General features: G+C 45.1%; 1 protein-coding gene across 1 annotated transcript; it reads right to left on the reverse strand.

Annotated features, from left to right (window-relative positions):
* Positions 1-1217: 1217 nt before the first annotated feature.
* Positions 1218-19673, reverse strand: LOC121570364 (voltage-dependent calcium channel gamma-1 subunit). The gene is made up of 4 exons (XM_041881823.2): positions 19128-19673; positions 7675-7749; positions 4915-5052; positions 1218-2360 (listed from the first exon to the last, which is right to left on the reverse strand). Exons 1-4 carry the CDS (start codon positions 19366-19368, stop codon positions 2119-2121), a joined length of 696 nt encoding a protein of 231 aa, XP_041737757.1. The 5' UTR covers positions 19369-19673; the 3' UTR covers positions 1218-2118.
* Between the last annotated feature and the right edge of the window lie 1336 nt (positions 19674-21009).

The raw sequence follows: 21009 nt of genomic DNA on the forward strand, positions 1-21009 counted from the left end.
ATTCCATGTCAGCATCAACTGCTGTGATTCACAGAGAGAGAGAGTGAGAGTGTGAGGGTTTGAGAGAGAGAGAGAGAGAGAGAGCGAGAGAGAATGAGTAATGAAAACAGAGAGAGGACTAGTATCGTAAGTAAGGTGTTTATCATGTTTATCACCTGACACCTGGACAATTTTCCCTCCTCTGGCTGTTGAACGCAGCTTGCTCAGATTGATCATCCCACTAAAGTAAATATCTACTGGAGAGTGAAACGCTCACACCAATCCACTTCAATGTCCTCCACTGATTAAAGCTGTTTGCTCACTAGCTGACATTATCAGTCCCGATGCTGATTCAGATTGACATGCTCTCACAAACACACGCACACACACACACAATTTGGCATACACACCAACGTACGCATGCACACAAGCACGCACGTACACCAGTGGAGGCTGCTGAAGGAGGACGGCTAATAGTAATGGCTGGAATGGAGTCAGCGGAATGGTATCGAGAGAGAGAGAGAGAGTGAGTGTATTGGCATTCAGTGCAGACAATGTATCTGCCCAATCATTACAGACCTTGTTGCTTTGATCACTGTGGTGGGCGGTTTGTGTTCAAGTTAGATTGTAATGGGTTGTTTGGTGAAGCTACTATTGAACAAAAAACAACATTATATGTATCATCTTTATGGGCCCATGTACTGTATATACGCTGTGTATTCTACGTTGTCTTGGTAAACACCAAACAGCAGTAAAGCTCCCTAACTAACACAGTAGATCATTGTACAGGCATTGCACTGGAGCTTCAATATGGTTTAATCCATTGATACATGTTAAATAAATAAACATTGTTTGTAGCTGCCTGGATGCAACATTCATTAAAGCATTAAGTTATTTCTTTAAAAAAATTTGAAAGCTAAAGCGACATTTATATTAGAAGTATGCAAGACAATAGCTCAAACTATATTAAATGACACAGAGTATCCGCTCACTATGTTGCTAGGTTCTTTAACTATTTCTGTCTGTGTTGTCACTTTAGGCAAAAGTTACATTTTAATACTGTACACTATGGGTGCGTTCGTAAATTCGCTCTAGAGTGTCAGAGTGCGCTCAGAGTGCTTTGACCATTCCTAAATTCAGAGCGTTGTCAGATTGTCCGTTGATAAATTCAGAGTGTTTCGCTCTCGGAGCGTTCAGAGCACACACTGGACGCTCTGGACAAAAGTAGGGTTGATCCGAGCGTTCTGACTTCACAACGGCAGTCAAGCACCCACGCTAACTGGCTAAACTTGGTTAGCTTACTTGCTAGCTACTTCCAGATACAAATGAGAGAACACCTCACTCTGAACATGTTACTCACCCTTGCAGAGCTGCTAGAGGTGCTAGAGTGTTTCATGTTATCAAGAGGGTTAGTGACTGTAACTGTATTACTGGCAACAATTTAATTACCTTTTTTGTCGATGTTTACTTACATCTGTCATAACAACCGAGTTTAGGAAGTTCGGAAATTCATAAATTATTCTGCGCTCTGGCACTCTCCAACTAGAGTGGTCTGCAATTGGAGTAGGTTGCCATGGTGAATTTACGAACACACCCTATATCAGGGCAGTCCTCAAGTGCCACAGTGTCTGTTGCTTAGTAACGGATGATATGGACACTCTCTGCAATCAATGACACAAATGTATCAGTTAAGGACCAAAGAAAGGAACATCTGTGGCCCTCGAGGACTGCTCAGAGTTCCTGCCTTACATCTTATCTTTATCTGTACACTTAAAACCAAGCAGTGTAATGCAGTGTTTCCCCTTATACCATTACTTAGGCGGGGTGCCCCACTCTCATTCCTTTGTATCATTAACTCTGTTGCCCCCACCACCAGCCTCAAGTTAGTTTATCTTCAGTTGGATTCTATTAAAAATGTATGGTTTTGGCAGCCTTGGTTGAAGATTCCCCTGGTCTAGTCTGGTCTGGTCTGGACTAGACTAGTCTGGTCAGTTCTGTTTAAATCTTTTCTGATCTGGTCTGTTCTAGTGGAGTCTACTACTAGTCTATGGGCTCCATGGAGTCTGACTCTGTGTCCATGCAGGTCTCCCAGGGGTTGATCTGGTCAGGTCTAATCTGTTCTAGTCTGATCTACTACTACTAGTCTAAGGGCTCCATAGAGTCTGGCTCTGCATCCATACAGGTCTCCCAGGGGTTGCGTGGCATCTGGGGCATGGAGATGATCAACAGGCTGAGGCCACTGAAGACCAGGAGGACAAAGGAGGCGCAGGCACATTCAAACGACCAGGAGTAGTAGTACTGTTCCCAGACGGTCTCCTCGCTGTCAATCATCCGCTTGGTGGAGTTACGCATCACCTCCACAGAGATGATGATGCAGAGACCTAGAGGGAGAAGGGGCACAGGTCAGGATGGATGGGCAGATGGATTGATGGATGGATGGGCATACGGACGGATGGACAGATGGAAAGAACATACAAACTAATGAATGAAAAAACAAACGGACAAACTAATTAACAAACTAACGAACAAATGAACAAATAACTGATGGACCTGGGTGGACAGGCAGAAAAATGTACAATGTTCTTCGTAGTCATGCCTGATGTATGATGTGAATATCTAAGTTACAGTTTTTCTCGATTGCTAAGACACATTTCTTGAAAGCTGCTCTCCTTTTCTCTTAACTGTGAACACAAAACCCAATTTTCAAGCTACATTCACAAAACCTCAGACTCTTCTTGCAAAACCAAACTTTCACCTCAAAACAGTTCAATCTGTGCTCAAAACTGAACTATGTTGTCAAATCGTGCCCCGAGTCAATCAAAATTAAAAACACTACTGAACAGTCACTAAACACTACGTAGAAAAATAGAAAACACAATGCTCAGGACATGAAGCTGGAGAAATAAATGTTTATTGTTCACTGTAGGCTAAATGCATGTTGCAAAACAAAAAAAACTGTGCATTTAGCACTTGTACAAAAAGACAAAACAGAAATCTTGTGCATTTACATGTAGCACTTGTAAAAGCAAACAGAAATCTTATGCGTTTGCCACTTGTGTACAGTAAGCCCATGTAAAAATTAAGTACAAAAATATACAAATAAGTGCATTACTCAGCCACAGCATCATGTCTCCGTACTGGGTCAGGCCACAGGACTTCATCCACATCACAGGCCACATTTTGTCTGGCCAGGCAACGGGGGAAAAAAACCCTGGCATGACGTATCCAGGCTTGGCATGCCTCCACACCTATGTCACCACAGGCAAGTCCCATGGCTTGCAGGAGATTTACCCTGGTGTAAGGTTGGCGTTCATATACCTTCCACCGCCATGAGGAGAAGAATTCCTCAATGGGGTTTAGGAAAGGGGAGTACGGTGGAAGGCAAAGATTGATAAAACCTTGGTTCATATTGTACCACTCTCTAACCTGGAGGGCTCTGTGAAAACTCACATTGTCCCAAACAACAACATAGATGGGATGCTCATCCTGCTGCCCTAACAAAGCATCTCGCATGTGATTGAGGAAAATGAGGAGCTGGTGAGTGTTGTAGGGCCCCAGGTTGGCATGATGGTGGACAACCCCATGATTGCTGATGGCAGCACATAATGTGACATTGCCACCACGCTGCCCAGGAACACCAACAATGGCCCGATGGCCAATCACATTACGGCCTTTCCTTCTCCTTTTGGTGAGATTAAACCCAGCTTCACCCATGTAGATGTATTGATGGGGTCTTTCCATTGCATCCAGTTGAAAAACCCTCTGTAGAAATAGATATAGTTTTGTAAGTGATACGGAAAAAGTGATTTAGGCCACTACAGTAAATCACTACTTAGAGTAATCAACATTGAATGTGTCTGGATATATGCCAACCTGTACATACTGGAATCTTTGCTCTTTGACTCTGTCTGAGTTGCGATCAAAGGGCACTCTGTATAGCTGTTTCATGCGCAGTCTGTTGCGCTTGAGGACACGATCAACAGTAGAGAGGCTGACACTGTTGATACCCTCAAAATTTAAATGGTCCTCAATGATCTTCTGCTGAATTTCGCTCAGTTTAATGGCATTGTTCTCACGGACCATATCAACAATTAGGGTCTCTTGGTGAGGGGAGAACATACCTGTCCTCCCACCCCCATGTGGAAGTCTTTCAATTCTACAAAAAGAGAACATGGAGTTACAAAAAATATACATGGAATACTAGGCCTACAAACAGTTAGACCAACCCTCCATTACAATACTACAGTACATTGGTACAGTGATGTACTGAAACATATATTTACTTACAGTATACTGTGGTACAGTATATAGTATGTCATACAGTAATTTCTGTCAACATTTACATACTGTACTATAATGTCAAAAAAAGGTAATTACCTGTTCTCTTCTCTAAATCTTCAGATTATGGTGGACACAGTGAATCTACTGATGTTTGGTTGTACCCTTTGTCCAGCCTCCCTCATGCTCATACCATGGACAAGAACATGGTCAATCACAGTAGCTCTGATTTCATCAGATATTACTGTTCTTTGTCTTCGCTGACCACCTCGACCACCTCGACCTCCTCTCACACGAACTCTTCCTCTCAGATTTCTATCCATTGTAGGGCCTCACAAACCAGTGCTCTCTGAACTGGCTTACTGTATATGTTCCCTCACATCATTAGCCACAAGTGTGATCAATTTTGAGTTGTTGTGACACCTGTGCTCTAATTGTGTTTGACTTTTGTCAGCTGTGCTCACCATTATGCAGCACGGGTGCATCACAATGAAAATGTGTTGGCAAGTTATGTCTAAACAGGTGAAAAGTGCTTATGGTTTTGCCAAAAGAGTGATTGATTCAATCAGTGGGTTCAGGCAACTGAGCATTTGGTTCAGACAATAGGGTTTAGTGTTTTAGCAATTGAGAAAAACTGTAAAAGTAGATGTCTCTGACCTGCGAAGGCAAAGAACATCCCAGCAGGCCTCAGCAGGTAGTCCCGCCCCTTCCCGAAGGAGCACATGACGCACAGCGACCCCAGGGTCATGAAGGCCAGGCTGAACACAGCGATGGCCGCTGCTGAGAGGTTGTACTCTGAGAGAGAGAGAGAGAGAGAGAGAGAGAGAGAGAGAGAGAGAGAGAGAGAGAGAGAGAGAGAGAGAGAGAGAGAGAGAGAGAGAGAGAGAGAGAGAGAGAGAGAGAGAGAGAGAGAGAGATATTGGCATTCAGTGCAGACAATGTATCCTGTTCAGTGGAGGGAAAATGTTCTGGAATGGGGAGATACTATCTGAACTTGTCCAATAAGAACATATATTCCCATTTTCCGTTGCAAAGCGTTTTAGCACAGTGTGCCTTACTGAACACTGAACATGGCCAGTTTAACGTTGTTTATGACAGCATTAATGGGTCAACTTTGAGGTTTTGTATTGTAATAAACACCTGCTAGAAAGAAGGATCCTCAAGTCAAGCATTTCGGAGGATCAGGGCTTCAATCTGTTTACCTTTCATCATTATTTCCAACAGAAATCCATTCAGTTCTTACTGTAAACCATCTCCCATTCTAAGGCATTGGAACTCCCTCCCACTAACCCACCCCCCCTCCAATTAACCTTAATCAGCATGAAGAGAATACAGCAGAGTGCCATCTTGAACAGTGTCCTCATTAACCATCACTGACAATATAGTTAGCCAGGTTGAACCAGCAGACTGAATGGTGCGATCACCACTGTTTCACTGAGCTCAGCATTCAGTCTGGTTTAACCATGCTACAATACACTAAAACTGTCTATTACCACTGCTTCTAGCAGAGGAGTGATAAAGAGAGAAGCCTTGTCTCCAGGTGACTCATCCGGCTCTCCTCTCTAACCCGAGTGGCGCAGTGGTCTAAGGCACTGCATCGCAGTGCTAGCTGTGCCACTAGAGATCCTGGTTCGAATCCAGGCTCTGTCATAGCCGGCCGTGACCGGGAGACCCATGGGGCGGCGCACAATTGGCCAAGCGTCGTCCAGGGTAGGGGAGGGAATGGCCGGCAGGGATGTAGCTCAGTTGGTAGAGCATGGTGTTTGCAACACCAGGGTTGTGGGTTTGATTCCCACAGGGGTCCAGTATGAAAAATAAAAAAATAATGTATGTACTCACTAACTGTAAGTCGCTCTGGATAAGAGCATCTGCTAAAATGACTAAAATGTCAAATGTAACCCCCCTCCAATCCTCCAGGCCCATTGTACAGATTAAGATAAGCCAGGGCTGACTTTCCTGTCTTAACTCCCTGACTGAGCAGCCGGAGAGCATTGAGCGTGAAATAAGTGTGATCGTTCCACTCAAATAGCTAGTTTTGTCATGGCTTGGCTGTGGAGAGACATGGAGGGAGACATACAATTGTGTCTGCGTGCGTGTGACCTTAGACGTTAGGCTCGGCTGCCTCTGCCTGTCGTCCTGCGAGGGAATATTATGTCTGCGTCCCAAATGGCACTACTTTTGACCAGGCTCCATAGAGGCATTTGGGACACAGACACAGCCTATAGGTCCACACGGCAAAGTGAAGTTTTCAACTAAATTCACACAAGCAGGGATGAGCGGGGTACGGAAGCAATCTTTCCCCATTGAAAGCAGTGCAGAATCCTGATTTCAAGCAATAATGACACACATAGTTAAAGATGTTTTTATTATAACTGGATTCTAGCTCCCGTACAGCTGTTGTGAGTCACCAGTCAACTCCATTACACTCAAAAGTTACTTCAACTTCAACCAGTGAATGCTAGCGATGGCTAGCTATTCTACCTGTCTGTCTTAATGAGCGTTAGCATGCTAATAGCATACCCAGCAAAATAAAATGTATATTTTAAGGGGTATGCAGTAGGTTATTAACAATATCACAAAGTATGTTGTATCTGACATTTCAAAAAACATTCCCAGCTAATGAGAAAACAGTCATGGTGTTTAATTGAAGAGAATGAACAGGATTTAAGAAGGCAACCTTGGGGCTAATTTGTATGGGTGCCAATAGCAGATTTTGAGGGATATTTACATCCGTACCTCAGTACGGATGTAAGTAGAGAGCACTGTGAAACGTCAATCCGTGAGGAACTATATCAATCTGATAAGTCAAAGGGCCATTCAGTGGCTGATATGGGTGGAAGGAGGAGGAGTCTCCTGGAATAGCATCTGTTTTAAAAAGAGCAATGTGAGATGTAACTAATAGCTAATCGCAGGCACGTCTGGCATATGTTTTTGGAGGTGTGCGTGTGTGCGTGCACGTGTGCGTGTGCAATGTGTGTGTGTGTGTGTGTGTGTGTGCGAGAGAGAGAAGAGGGGAGAGAGAGAAAGGAAGAGAGAGAGTGTTTGCCAATCACAAAGGGTACCATTCATGTCTGTGTTTTGGTACGGCAGTGACTGAATGTGTTTTATTGTCATGCTGAGAGTCCAATGAGTCAGTACCATAGACACGAAGTATAAATGTCATTCATAGTCACCATGCCTCCCCCTCTACAGCATAGGCTGATATTTAAGGAAATGTTTCATATTTGAGGGAACTGTACTCATGTATTAACCAATTTACAACTCAAAACTCAAGTTGTACATTGTCTAAAACCGCCATAGAGAATTTCACAGTGGTGAAACTGACCGAATGTTATTTTGTTTATTATTTTCCAAAAGCTTGTGTTGCACTGTGGCTCATTCACCTGAAGCCTGTAATGAAGGAGAGAGAGAACTCACCTTTCTGAGTTTTGGCTTCAAACCCTTCTGCCTCTTCTTCCTTAGTGAAGTGTTTGAAGTAGGAGCAGTTCTTGGCTGCGGAGGGAAAGAGATTAAAACATTTATTGACGTGGGTGCAGGTGCATGGTGGCTCTGGGTTGTATCTGCCTCCCAATGCACCAGCACTACCAATGAACCTGGCAGACATTTTCTTTTCTCAAAGACCCCTTTCTGTGGTTGCCATGGCGCCGTGAGGTCGTCTAGGCAGAGAGCTCTGTAAATATTGTACATAATTTTGTTATTTTTTGTGTGTTTTTTTGTTGCATTATTAAAATACTTTTTTGGGCTTTGACTGCTCTGGGGGTTGATCACTTACATCTCGTGGTCTTGACTCTCAGAGTTGCAGAATTGGGATGAAAAGTCTATCTTTTTGGCTTATAGCTAGCTAGCTAGCTACCTGTTTGGATTCAAATAATGCATCCCCGGCTTTATTGTTTCCTCTGTCAAGAAGAATTACAACAAGTACTGCATGCTGTGTCCAAAGATGGCAGAACAGGCTCAGGGACTGTTCGTAGCCCTTTCCTACAGTCAAATGACAAAATCGCCCTCTAGTGGCCTCATGGGTGGAATGTTATTAATTTGTTCATAATTTCATCATTAATAAACATTATTTCAACTCTATATCTGACATGGTACAGGTGTCTTCTTTTCTTTAAGCCCATGACCATGTGTGTGAGGTGTATACTTGTGTTTCAAGGTAGATTTGTTTAAGACAACCAAAAAACACTCTGTGTGACCCTGATTTAGCCCACTGCAGTAAAAGGTTACCACTGCCAATATGTGGTGGCTTTTCGTGTGCTTTTCAGCAGCCATGGCATCACACAGGTGGGTGCTACATGTTCGGCAATGGAGGACCAGTACCTACAGAGGAGCGGGACCTGTGGAGGAACTGACTGTCGGAGAAGCAAATGTGGTTCACTGATGACGAGCTCCGGGCCTGTTTGTCAGACTATCTTTGTTTCTCTCTGGCTGTACCATCGATGCCCAATCCCCTGAAACGACACTGCCATTCCAATCCAAACTGCCCCAACTCACAGCCTTTCATCCGAAGCCAAATAAAGGTATTTAATCTCCATCTCTAGCATCTCAATTTCAATTAGTTGTTTGTTTGTTTTGGTTGTTATGCGCTTTGAGATTATTTTCTGTCAATTAAATAAATTATTATTATTATTAAACCCATAGAAAATGAAAATCCAATTTGAGATCTCTTCTTTATCACATTTAATTCTCATAGAAAACATTTGTAGAGTATTTTCTCATACTTCTCATGTTTTGCTCTAGAGAAACAACCATGTATAATCTTAGATTTGTCTCACTCTAATCAAAATATGAGTCCAAATTATCTTAATCAAATAAATAAAGGGTACCTGTATGTATCTATCCATTCATTATAAGTGACAATTAACTCATCCTGTAGATTCATATTTCTAAGATGTTGTATTTCCAGTACCTTCCTCCCCAGAAATTTTATCCCAGAGATTTGAAGCATTACTCCCAAAACACAGCTATGTTATGTGCCTTGGTGACATCCTTATATAAATGTGTCCCAGAGTCATATTCCCTCCTCTCCAGCACCTTCCTTTTCCCAGAAATCACACCTAGGTCTATACATAGGCTGTTCTCAGTTTTACTTACACAAGTCATCTGTTTATGTTTATTTCACTTGGACACACATCTCTAAATCCATAGAGTGACGTGGAGCAGCTGAATGCCACAGGCCCTTAACCTTCTGTATGTCTGTTTCCTATCTCCCTGCACAGAGTGATGGAGAGGTATGGTCTGTTTCCTATCTCCCTGGACAGAGTGATGGAGAGGTATGGTCTGTTTCCTATCTCCCTGGACAGAGTGATGGAGAGGTATGGTCTGTTTCCTATCTCCCTGGACAGAGTGATGGAGAGGTATGGTCTGTTTCCTATCTCCCTGGACAGAGTGATGGAGAGGTATGGTCTGTTTCCTATCTCCCTGGACAGAGTGATGGAGAGGTATGGTCTGTTTCCTATCTCCCTGGACAGAGTGATGGAGTGGTATGGATGTATAGACCAAGGCGACCCCTCTTCCTCTCTCCCTCTATCCCCTCTCCTCTTCTTCCCCTCTCCCTATCGCCCTCTCTTGCTCCTTCCCTGTCCCCCAATCCTCTCCCTGTCACGCCCTGACCTTGAGAGGTCTGTTGTCTTTAGTTGGTTTGGTCAGGGCGTGAGATTCTATGCTGGAGATTCTATGTTTGTGATCTAGGTAATGTATTTCTATGTTTGGCCGGGTGTGATTCCCAATCAGAGACAGCTGTCGCTTGTTGTCTCTGATTGGGGATCATACTTAAGTAGCCTGTTTGCCTACCTTAATTGTGGGATCTTTTTCCGTGTTAGGCTTGTATGTGTTTAGCCTGAGGACGGCACGCTACGTTGTTTCTTGTTTTGTTTAATGTTTATTTGGTTTAAATAAACATGTTCGCATACCACGCTGCACCTTGGTCTGACCCATCTCTCAACGATCGTGACACTCCCCCCTATCCCAACAGAGGAGCATGATTGTTACTCAGGATGGAGAATCACTAAAGAGGTAACCTAGCAACAGGCTGCTCAGTTTTTTTGCTGGTGTTTTTTTCAAGTAAAGGCCCATCGAACAGGAGAGGATGGGGGGTTAGAGCATGCCGACGCTGTCAAGCCCTGAATAACAGCTCCATTTGGCTAGCCTATTTCCATCAGAGAGGTGATTGTACTGTATATGTGCCTGTGTCAATGCAGGCCTGAAGAGAAGACCTGTGGTAAGAGCCACTAGGTCTGATACTTAAACTGAGGATATACTGTGGTTCTGCTTTCTCTTGCTGTAACTTGGCTGAATCACTGCTTTTATCCAGGCGATTGCATGTGTCTCTTTAACCCAGCTAGATATCATACTGTACAAGCAGCTGAACGTTGTCTCTTTAACCCAGCTAGATATCATACTGTACAAGCAGCTGAACACTGTCTCTTTAACCCAGCTAGATATCATACTGTACAAGCAGCTGAACGCTGTCTCTTTAACCCAGCTAGATATCATACTGTACAAGCAGCTGAATGCTGTCTCTTTAACCCAGCTAGATATCATACTGTACAAGCAGCTGAATGCTGTCTCTTTAACCCAGCTAGATATCATACTGTACAAGCAGCTGAATGCTGTCTCTTTAACCCAGCTAGATATCATACTGTACAAGCAGCTGAATGCTGTCTCTTTAACCCAGCTAGATATCATACTGTACAAGCAGCTGAACGCTGTCTCTTTAACCCAGCTAGATATCATACTGTACAAGCAGCTGAATGTTAGCCTGGTCTCAGATCTGTTAGTGCTGTATAGCCAACTCATGTGGTCATTGTGGTACAGCAGCACAAACAGATATGGGATCAGGCTGACTTTATACCTCTCCTGTGACTAGAACCAGGAGAATGACCAAACATACAAAACAGTTTAAAGTAGGGAAGGTAAAAAAGGCAGTTTCATCAGGCTCTAGAGCCCTCAAACTCAACTCTGGACCTCGAAGTCATTTCCAATGCGTGTTTTTATTGTTGCCCTTCAATCAGAGACTGATAGTCCCCTGTAGCTCAGTTGGTAGAGCATGGCGCTTGCAACGCCAGGGTTGTGGGTTCGTTTACCACGGGGGGCCAGTATGAAAATGTATGCACTCACTAACTGTAAGTCGCTCTGGATAAGAGCGTCTGCTAAATGACTCAAATGTAAAAAAAATTAGACCTGGGGAACCAGGTGTGTGCTATTCATTATCAGGTAGAACAGAAAACCAGCAGGCTCCGGCCCTCGTTGTGTAAGAGTTGAATACCCCTGCTCTAGAGGAACCGTTGCTTTGTGTTGCCTACCACTGTGAGAGCTACTCTTTGCCATTACAACAGCACTCAACACATATACAGTACATAGGCTGTGAAGACTCAAATGGTGCTGATATGCCATGTGAGATTCTGGGGATAATATTTGGGGCCGTATCATTGACCTTGTGTTTAATAAGCTAACTTAATTCCAGTGAAGTAGGCAATTAGGAGGCGGTATCGCCTGTCAGTTTCGGTTTTCATTCCTCCATTAGACCTCCTCGTCCTCTTCTTTCTCTATCCTGCCTATTCATTTTCCTCTGTTTCCTCTACTCCCTCTTCCTCCCTCCTCTATATTCCTCTTCATTTCACTACTCCCTTCTCCCTCTTCCTCCTCTATCCTCCCTATATTCCTCTTCATTTCACTACTCCTTCCTCCCTCCCTCCTCCCTCTTCCTCCCTTCTTTCTTTCTTTCCTCTCCTCCTCATCCCTTCTCCTCTTCACTCCTCCTTCCTCCTCTTCACTCCTCCTTCCTCCTCTTCACTCCTCCTTCCTCCTCCTCCTTTCCCCCCGTGTCCCTCTTCAGGATGTGGTGTCCTAGACATGAGGTAATGGTCTTCAAAATGAATTGACTTTTAACAGGTGGTTTACTTGTGTTTTCTACTCTATCCAATCAAAGTGGAAAGCAAGTTCACTACCTTCCTGCCATCAATTGAACCCCTGGAAATTGATTCATTCTGGTAGCAGTGCTTAAGGGCAGATTACATTGTCAACAGGAGAACAGTGGCTATATGAGAGGGAGTGGTGAAGAGAGAACTGTTCTTTTTAAGTCCAGGTGCAGAATGACCGTCAGATTCTGGGTCAATGTGAATCGGGGGGCTTTTAAAAAAGGCCAACCCGCACAGAGCACTCATAACTGGGTCGCAACGGCCTAAGATGGTACTCAGGGGTGTGTGTGTGTGTCTGTGCGTGTGTGTGTAATTTTAATGGCATAACCCTCCTGAGAGAACAAAGTTACAATCTATGGTTACTACAAGTCCCATTACTATTTTACTTTATCACTACCGTCACCACCACTGTCATCACCGTCACCACCACTGTCATCATTACCAACACCATCACCATCACTACCACCGTCACCATCACTGAATCCACACACCTGCCAGGTTGTTTTCTGAATGCTACAGTATGTTGCTCACACACGCACACTCTTCCACACTCACACATGCACACACACGCACATACAACCCCCTGCTGTCAGCTAGTCTAGGGTCCGTCCCAAGAACTAGGACAAGCAAACAAAGCAGAAAAATGGAATAGGTGTTTTAAGTGCAAACATGTTTTCTCCAGGCTACATCTGTGCATTTAAAGACACACTCCACTTTAGCCCTCGCACTCTCTCGACTGAGCAGGCTGAGAAACTGGTGTGAAATTGGGGCCACCTGTCTCAGAGCACTTGTGGTGGAGGGGGAAGCGGACCTGGAGGTAGGGAGGGTCTATCTGGCTTGACTGTCTGGGGGAAGGCTCACCTTCTGGGAGGCTGGGGATAAGGGAGAGAGGGACATGGAGGGAGGGGACAGGTAGGACGAAAGGTACAGGAAGGGAGGGAGGGATGGAGGGAGGGCAGTTAGAGGAGTCTGGGAAGGAAAAGGAATGAAGTCTGGAGATCCAGGCCCTATTGGACCAGCTCAACACATCTCCATCCAGAGAGGTCATGCCCATAGCGGCACAATGGCCCACTTTTTAAAAATTATTATTTATACATTTTTCAGATTACTACACTTAATTTTTATGTCCATAAAAAGAGTATCCCCCTCCCTATTCTCCCTAATAAGTGGTTCCTTCCAAGCTGCACCACGGAGCAAAGATATGCTTGGCAGGATGCTAGATACTCTAGTGCATGCAGACAGTATCATCAGTGGAGGAGGAGAGAGAGTGTTGAGTGACACACACAGTGTTTGATTTGATCTGCCGGGGATGGGCAGGATTCACAGGAGGTATGTTTTTTTTAATCAATTTGATCAAGCTGTGTAGCCTATTGATTTTGTTGTTTCTCTGTAATACTAGCCACCGAGCAATTTCATTTAAGATGGCTTTCGCTAGCCAGCTAGATAGTTATGAGGTTGGGAACCTATCTACCAAGCCATTTCAGGCTATCATATAAAATAATGGGTGCATAACACCCTGTCTACATCAATTGCTACTACATGGCTTGTTGGCAGCTTATTTAGTTCATCCGAATGTACAGTTCCAGAACACCGGGGTTGAGAAACACTACAGTTTACACCCATCTCCATTAATCCAGCTGTGTCTCATCCTGAAGTAAATGCCTTGCTCAGGGACTCCAAAAATACAACCCTTCTGAGAGTTGAGCCAATAACCATCTGGTCCCTTCCTCCCAAATGAACAGGTAATTCAACTGTCTACTATATACAGTCTATCTGTTTGTGAGGCACTTACAGTGAAAAATTCCTCACAACAGACACACACAGACATCACTCCAACAATATGCCCCTAATGTTATTTTCTGGCTGACTGGACGATGGTGTTCCTGAAGTGTATGTTTGATTTAACACCACTCAAGATGTCATGCGTCATTTATAGGGAAGGTCATTTTCTAAAGTCATTCGGCATTTCGTTGCGGGAGATAAGTGGCATAATTGTGGCGGTAAATGACAAAAGTGTATGGCGAACAGGAATGAAAGGAAATGAACAGGGACACACATCGCACGGTGATCAGCTTCAATCTGTTTGGAATGCAAAGCATGTTATTAAGGTGAGTCACCCTGACTCCACACTGTGGGTAGACATTTAGGTGTATATAATCCTGTTGTGTTTTTCACACAATTTAATCAGAGACTATTCTTTGCTGATCTGTGCTGTGTGGGTGAATTCTGCCTCCCACCCAAACCCTGTCCAACCCCCAGCCCCAACAGCACGTCTTAATGAGCAGCTAACACATACCATCAGGTGACTGTGTGGCTGGAAACCTGGATAAATCCATTACGCCTCACTTTCCTCTGGGTCACTAACAGCCCCTAATGTAACAGGAGGCTGAATAAATCTGGCTTGTCCCCAAGGGCCCTCGCAGTGTTCTACAGGAGCACCATCGAGAGCATACTGTCGGGCTGCATCACAGCCTGGTACGGCAACTCCACTACATCAGACTGGCCAATAACTTCTACCCCCAGACCATCAGGCTGCTGAATAGCCACCATTAGTCAGCTACCTACTCCCCTTGTCTCTCTCCTCATCCTTGAACGAGACCCTGTGGACATCTAATCGAACACCCATTCACAGGCAGTATTGAGTGAATACTGGCCTGAACAGAGATGAAGAGTCACTTCCAACACTGACAATACTGTAATTACTCAATGCCAATCCTATCTTTGTACTTGCACTTATAAAGAAACATATTCTCATGTCCATATTTGTAACCGTGAATTATTTACATGCCAGCATATCCCCATGGCTTTCACACCTGTATTTATACTGCCTGTCTTTCAAGTGTGAAGGACTGAATGTAGTACATCTAGCACATCCAGTTTGTTTGTCAATTCACACACCTCGGTTGGACTAGCGACAGTCTACGTTTCTATCAGAGTCTCCCTAACACTCTGACAGCAGCTGGGAGGCACACTCTGTTTAGTCCAGCAGGGATCCAGAGGAGCAGTAACAGAGGGGTCTGTAGGAGAAGGAACAGAGGGGTCTGTAGGAGGAGGAACAGAGGAGTCTGTAAGAGGAGGAACAGAGGGGTCTGTAAGAGGAGGAACAGAGGAGTCTGTAGGAGGAGGAACAGAGGGGTCTGTAGGAGGAGGAACAGAGGGGTCTGTAAGAGGAGGAACAGAGGGGTCTGTAAGAGGAGGAACAGAGGGGTCTGTAAGAGGAGGAACAGAGGAGTCTGTAGGAGGAGGAACAGAGGGGTCTGTAAGAGGAGGAACAGAGGGGTCTGTAAGAGGAGGAACAGAGGGGTCTGTAAGAGGAGGAACAGAGGGGTCTGTAAGAGGAGGAACAGAGGGGTCTGTAAGAGGAGGAACAGAGGGGTCTGTAGGAGGAGGAACAGAGGAGTCTGTAGGAGGAGGAACAGAGGAGTCTGTAGGAGGAGGAACAGAGGAGTCTGTAGGAGGAACAGAGGAGTCTGTAAGAGGAGGAGCTGAGGCGTCTGTAGGAGGAGGAACAGAGGGGTCTGTAAGAGGAGGAACAGAGGGGTCTGTAAGAGGAGGAACAGAGGAGTCTGTAGGAGGAGGAACAGAGGAGTCTGTAGGAGGAACAGAGGAGTCTGTAAGAGGAGGAGCTGAGGCGTCTGTAGGAGGAGGAACAGAGGGGTCTGTAAGAGGAGGAACAGAGGGGTCTGTAAGAGGAGGAACAGAGGGGTCTGTAGGAGGAGGAACAGAGGAGTCTGTAGGAGGAGGAACAGAGGGGTCTGTAAGAGGAGGAACAGAGGGGTCTGTAAGAGGAGGAGCAGAGGGGTCTGTAGGAGGAGGAACAGAGGAGTCTGTAGGAGGAGGAACAGAGGGGTCTGTAGGAGGAGGAACAGAGGAGTCTGTAGGAGGAGGAGCAGAGGGGTCTGTAGGAGGAGGAACAGAGGGGTCTGTAGGAGGAGGAACAGAGGGGTCTGTAAGAGGAGGAGCAGAGGGGTCTGTAGGAGGAGAAACAGAGGGGTCTGTAAGAGGAGGAGCAGAGGGGTCTGTAGGAGGAGGAACAGAGGGGTCTGTAAGAGGAGGAGCAGAGGGGTCTGTAGGAGGAGGAACAGAGGGGTCTGTAAGAGGAGGAGCAGAGGGGTCTGTAGGAGGAGGAACAGAGGGGTCTGTAGGAGGAGGAACAGAGGGGTCTGTAGGAGGAGGAACAGAGGGGTCTGTAGGAGGAGGAACAGAGGGGTCTGTAGGAGGAGGAACAGAGGGGTCTGTAAGAGGAGGAACAGAGGGGTCTGTAGGAGGAGGAGCAGAGGGGTCTGTCCATCACACAGCCCACCACCTGATCGGACACTAATAAAAAACTATGGTATTCACTGTAGTGTTTTTGCGGACTATAGTCACCTCAAACAACTTTTCCCTGTAATCTAGAGCCTTAATCATTACGCCTAATTCAAAGATATGTCTATTTTTCTGCAAAGGTTATCTAAGCATACATCTTTACCTGTTCATTGTAATTTTTATGTATGATTAATGTCTTATGAGTGTAGTATAACTTCCACACTGGTATATAGTATCATAACCCAAGAATTAAAGCAATTATAGTATTTTCTAATGTCTACCAACCTTGCCAGCAGGCATGCCAGCTAAGATAGTTAGACAAGCTACTCTAACTTGATTGATAGCCTGAAATGGCTTGGTAGATAGGTCCCCAATCTCCCAACTTCATAACTATCTAGCTGGCTAGCTAAAGCCAACTTAATTAAATTGCTAGGTGGCTAGTATTACAGAGAAATAACAAAACATTTTAAAAGGCTATCAATCAAGTTAGAGTAGCTTGTCAAGAAGGAATCAATAGGCTTCAAAACTTGATCAAATTAATTTACAAACATATCTCCTGCGAGTCCTGCCCATCACCAGCAGATAAAATCAAATCAAAAGCTGTGTGTTTCACTCTACACTCTCTCTCCTCCTCCACTGACGATGCTGTCTGCACGCACTAGAGTATCTAGCATCCTGAGGGGATACGTGCTCTTGTGCCCGCTATGGGCATGACGCCTCTGCGCACACACACACACACACACACACACACATTTACATTTACATTTTAGTAATTTAGCAGACACTCTTATCCAGAGCGACTTACAGAGCGACTTACAGCAGTTCCTCTTGGTGCTCCATAGGTAAGTACCATGGTCTTGTAGTGGATGCGAGCTTCGACTGGAAGCCAGTGGAGTGGGCGGAGGAGCGGGGTGACATAGGAGAACTTGGGAAGGTTGAACACCAGGCAGGCTGCAGCGTTCTGGATAAGTTGCAAGGGTTTGATGGCACAATCAGGGAGGCCAGCCAACAGCGAGTTGCAGTAGTCCAGACGGGAGATGACAAGTGCCTGGATTAGGTCCTGCGCCACTTCCTGTTTGAGGTAGGGTCATACTCTACGGATGTTGTAGAGCATCAACCTGCAGGAGCGAGTCACTGCTTTGATGTTTGCAGAGAACGACAGGGTATTGTCCAGGGTCACGCAAAGGTTCTTTGCACTCTGTGAGGGGGACACTGGAGTTGTCAGCCATGATGGAGAGGTTATGGAGCGGGCAGGCCTTCCCCAGGAGGAAGAACAGCTCTGTCTTGTCCACACACACACACAGTTAAACCTGCCTCTCTCTCTCTCTCTCTCTCTCACACACACACACACACACACACACACACACACACACACACACACACACACACACACACACACACAGTTAGAGCTGCCCCACCCGCACACAGTAACTTTGGGGGTCTGTGTGTGTCTGTGTGTGTGTGCATATGAGAGGGTACCACACTCACACCACTCACTCTCAGCTCTGTCTCCTCTACCCTCTGCCCTCTTACTGACACTGACATCTGGGGAGATGGATCTGGAAGTGTAGAGGGGCATGTCTACTGTACGCTCAGACAGAAAAGCAGGGGGAGAGTGTCTGAATCCCAGACAAATTAGAATTGGAAGGCTGCATATTGGTAAGGACCCCCACCAGAAACAGCATGATACAATGCAGCCCATGTAACCCCTCGCCCTTTCCTTACCTCACTGTAGGGTTACACTAATAACGAGACAGAGATGGTCAAGAGCCCCTTGCCTCTGGGGAGACACTACTAGACAGAGAAAGGGGTTAACTACGTTTTTTTTTGCCTCAGAAGATGACAGGGGTTAGAAAAACCCACACCTTCCAGGCAAGCAGACATTACATTTTAATTTTTTTAAACATTTTTAGTCATTTAGCAGACGCTCTTATCCAGAGCGACTTACAGTTAGTGAGTGCATATATTTTTATTTTATTTTTCATACTGGCCCCCCGTGGGAATCGAACCCACAACCCTGGCGTTGCAAATGCCATGCTCTACCAACTGAGCTACATTAACACAGAGACAGGAGGGCAAAGAGCCATTTACTGCTCTGCTAGTTATTAAACTCTGTCTATGTCCCAAATGGCACCCTATTCCCTATGTAGTGTCTGGTCAGAAGTAGTACACTATATAGGGAATAGGGTTTCATTTGGGACACAGCCTTACACTAACTTACACAGAGGGTTAGAAACAATCACACTGCACCACCTGCAGGTTGGCATTTATTGGGATGACTTGTGTACTGGAGGCAGCTCTGCAGGGTGGTCACTAGCTGGAACACCTACAAAGTCATAAAATTGGATTTTAAACCTAACCCTAACCTTAACCCTAACCTAAACCACACTGCTAACCTTATGCCTAACCCTAACCTTAAATCAATACCAAAAAGCTCCTTTTAGTTTTCATGGATTTTTACGATATGTAGCCAATTTTGACATTGCAGCTGGCCAAACAAGTGGAAATAGCTCAGCTCTGCCTCCGGGACAAGATTCATCCCAATAAATGTCAACCTGCGTACCACCTGGAGGATATACAGTATAGGCCCCTTAGCTCTAGTTAGACTCACTGACTCTAACAGAGACAGAGGGTAAAAGCAGCCCTTACCTCCGGGCAGACTGATGGGGCCACAGCCCAGGCCCTCTGGGTCCTCTTCCACCATGAAGATGGTCTTCATGCAGAGCTTCCAGAGGCCAAAGTGGGCCGTCTCGCAGGTGGCGTTGAATTTGTCAAACGGCGGACTCAGTACAGTCCAGTGGTCCGTCACCATGGCAGCCAGCATGCAGGAGATGCCCACCAGGATGACGAAGAACGTGATCTTCACCTTGGTCTTCTTCTCCTCCAACATGGTGCTGAGAGAGTGTGTGTGGGGTGTGTGTGGATGGGGTGTGTGTGGGTTCAGAGAGTGTGTGAGAGGTGAAAGTGTGTGTGAGCGTTCAGAGAGTGTATAAAGTGTGTGTGTGTTGTTGTGTATAATAGTAAAGGTTCCTGTGAGATTGTCTAGCTCCTAGAAAGCAGCATTAAGAATTTGTCTCTGTCTTCTCCAGCAGCCTCAGTAAAGCACGAAACGTCTCCTCTCTCTCTCCAGCTCTCTCCATCCACAGATCTCTGCTTCTGCTCGAAGAAAAGGGGCCAGATAACAGTGCCCTAGATTCCTACTCTCCCTCTCCCTCCCAGGAACACGTTTACAGTGTTTAGCCCGAGTCTATACAGCACTGCTGTGAAGAAGGATGTGAAATATTTACCAAAACCGTCCCCACTTCGACCAGTCTGAGATACTTGGGGTCAGGGGTTAGGTGCTGTGATGGGGTACGATCAAATGAGACAGGTTGAGGGCTCGACCTGGTTAAAGCTTTCATACGACATTGAAGATTCAGAGGTGGAAAAGACGAATATCTAAGACAAAGTAAATATTGCACACATTCTACGGATATTGTTATTCTATATATCCTTTTAATGAAATATTAATATTTATAACATGTTCTTTTTAATAGATTCCCTGTGTTATTTCTACCTATCAGAAAGTGTCTTTGTGCTCTCTGGCTCCATGTAAGGGGCTCATGGGAGACTTCCTTCATCACGAGCTGATCTATTTCTCCACCAATCACTGAGGGGCCTGAGACACGGGGGGGCCCACCTGACAGCTGCACCCAATCCAAATTCGGGAAAAATAAGGATATATTTAAATCTAACAGAGGACTAAAGATATGAAGATAAGATATATTTACACCTTAATAATTGACAGTGAAGGAATCATGAAAGGATTGTATTTAACCTACTGAGTCTAGTGGTACAGTATAAATCCTTTGTTATTCAAGTACATCTATTTTGCAGATGAATGTGTATAATCCTTGAAAAGGCATGTAATTGTATAGCAACAGGTGTCTCACATTATTTCAGTTGTTGTGTTGTAAGTGTATAGTATTCTATATGTATAGCTGCTTGATGATGCTATTAAATCCACCATTTCTACTCTACTGGAATATAAATGGAATGAATTCTCAGATTAAATAATGAAAAAAGTTACTTTTTTGGACTGAACGAATGAAACAGAATCAGAGAGAATGTGTGATATAATCTTCCTCCACCATGAAGATGGTCTTCATGCAGAGCTTCCAGAGGCCAAAGTGGGCCGTCTTGCAGGTGACACTGATCTTGTCGAACGGCGGGCTCAGTACGGTCCACACCACGGCAGCCAGCATGCAGGAGATGCCCACCAGGATGACCAAGAATGTGATCTTCACCTTGGTCTTCTTCTCATCCAACATGGTGCTGAGAGAGTGTGTGTGGGGTGTGTTTGGGTTCAGAGAGTGTGTGTGGGTTCAGAGGGTGTGTGGGTTCAGAGGGTGTGTGTTTGGGATGAAACAGAATCAGAGAGAATGTGTGATACAGTATAATCGTTGTTATAGACACTTTAATTCAACCTTTTATACTGCTTTTCACTGTGTAAGTCATGAGGATACGGATGTCTGGGCTTTTTATAAACCAC

The sequence above is a fragment of the Coregonus clupeaformis genome, chromosome 7, assembly GCF_020615455.1.
Source record: "Coregonus clupeaformis isolate EN_2021a chromosome 7, ASM2061545v1, whole genome shotgun sequence".
NCBI lineage: Eukaryota > Metazoa > Chordata > Actinopteri > Salmoniformes > Salmonidae > Coregonus > Coregonus clupeaformis.

Coding starts and splice junctions, on each gene's coding strand:
- LOC121570364 (XM_041881823.2), bottom strand. CDS start 19,368: ATGTTGGAGGAGAAGAAGACCAAGGTGAAGATCACGTTCTTCGTCATC. Junction 7,750..19,127: donor CCCCATCAGTCTGCCCGGAG/GTAAGGGCTGCT, acceptor TTCCCTCCGCAG/CCAAGAACTGCTCCTACTTC. Junction 2,361..4,914: donor GATGTTCTTTGCCTTCGCAG/GTCAGAGACATC, acceptor TTCTCCCTCTAG/GTCTCTGCATCATCATCTCT.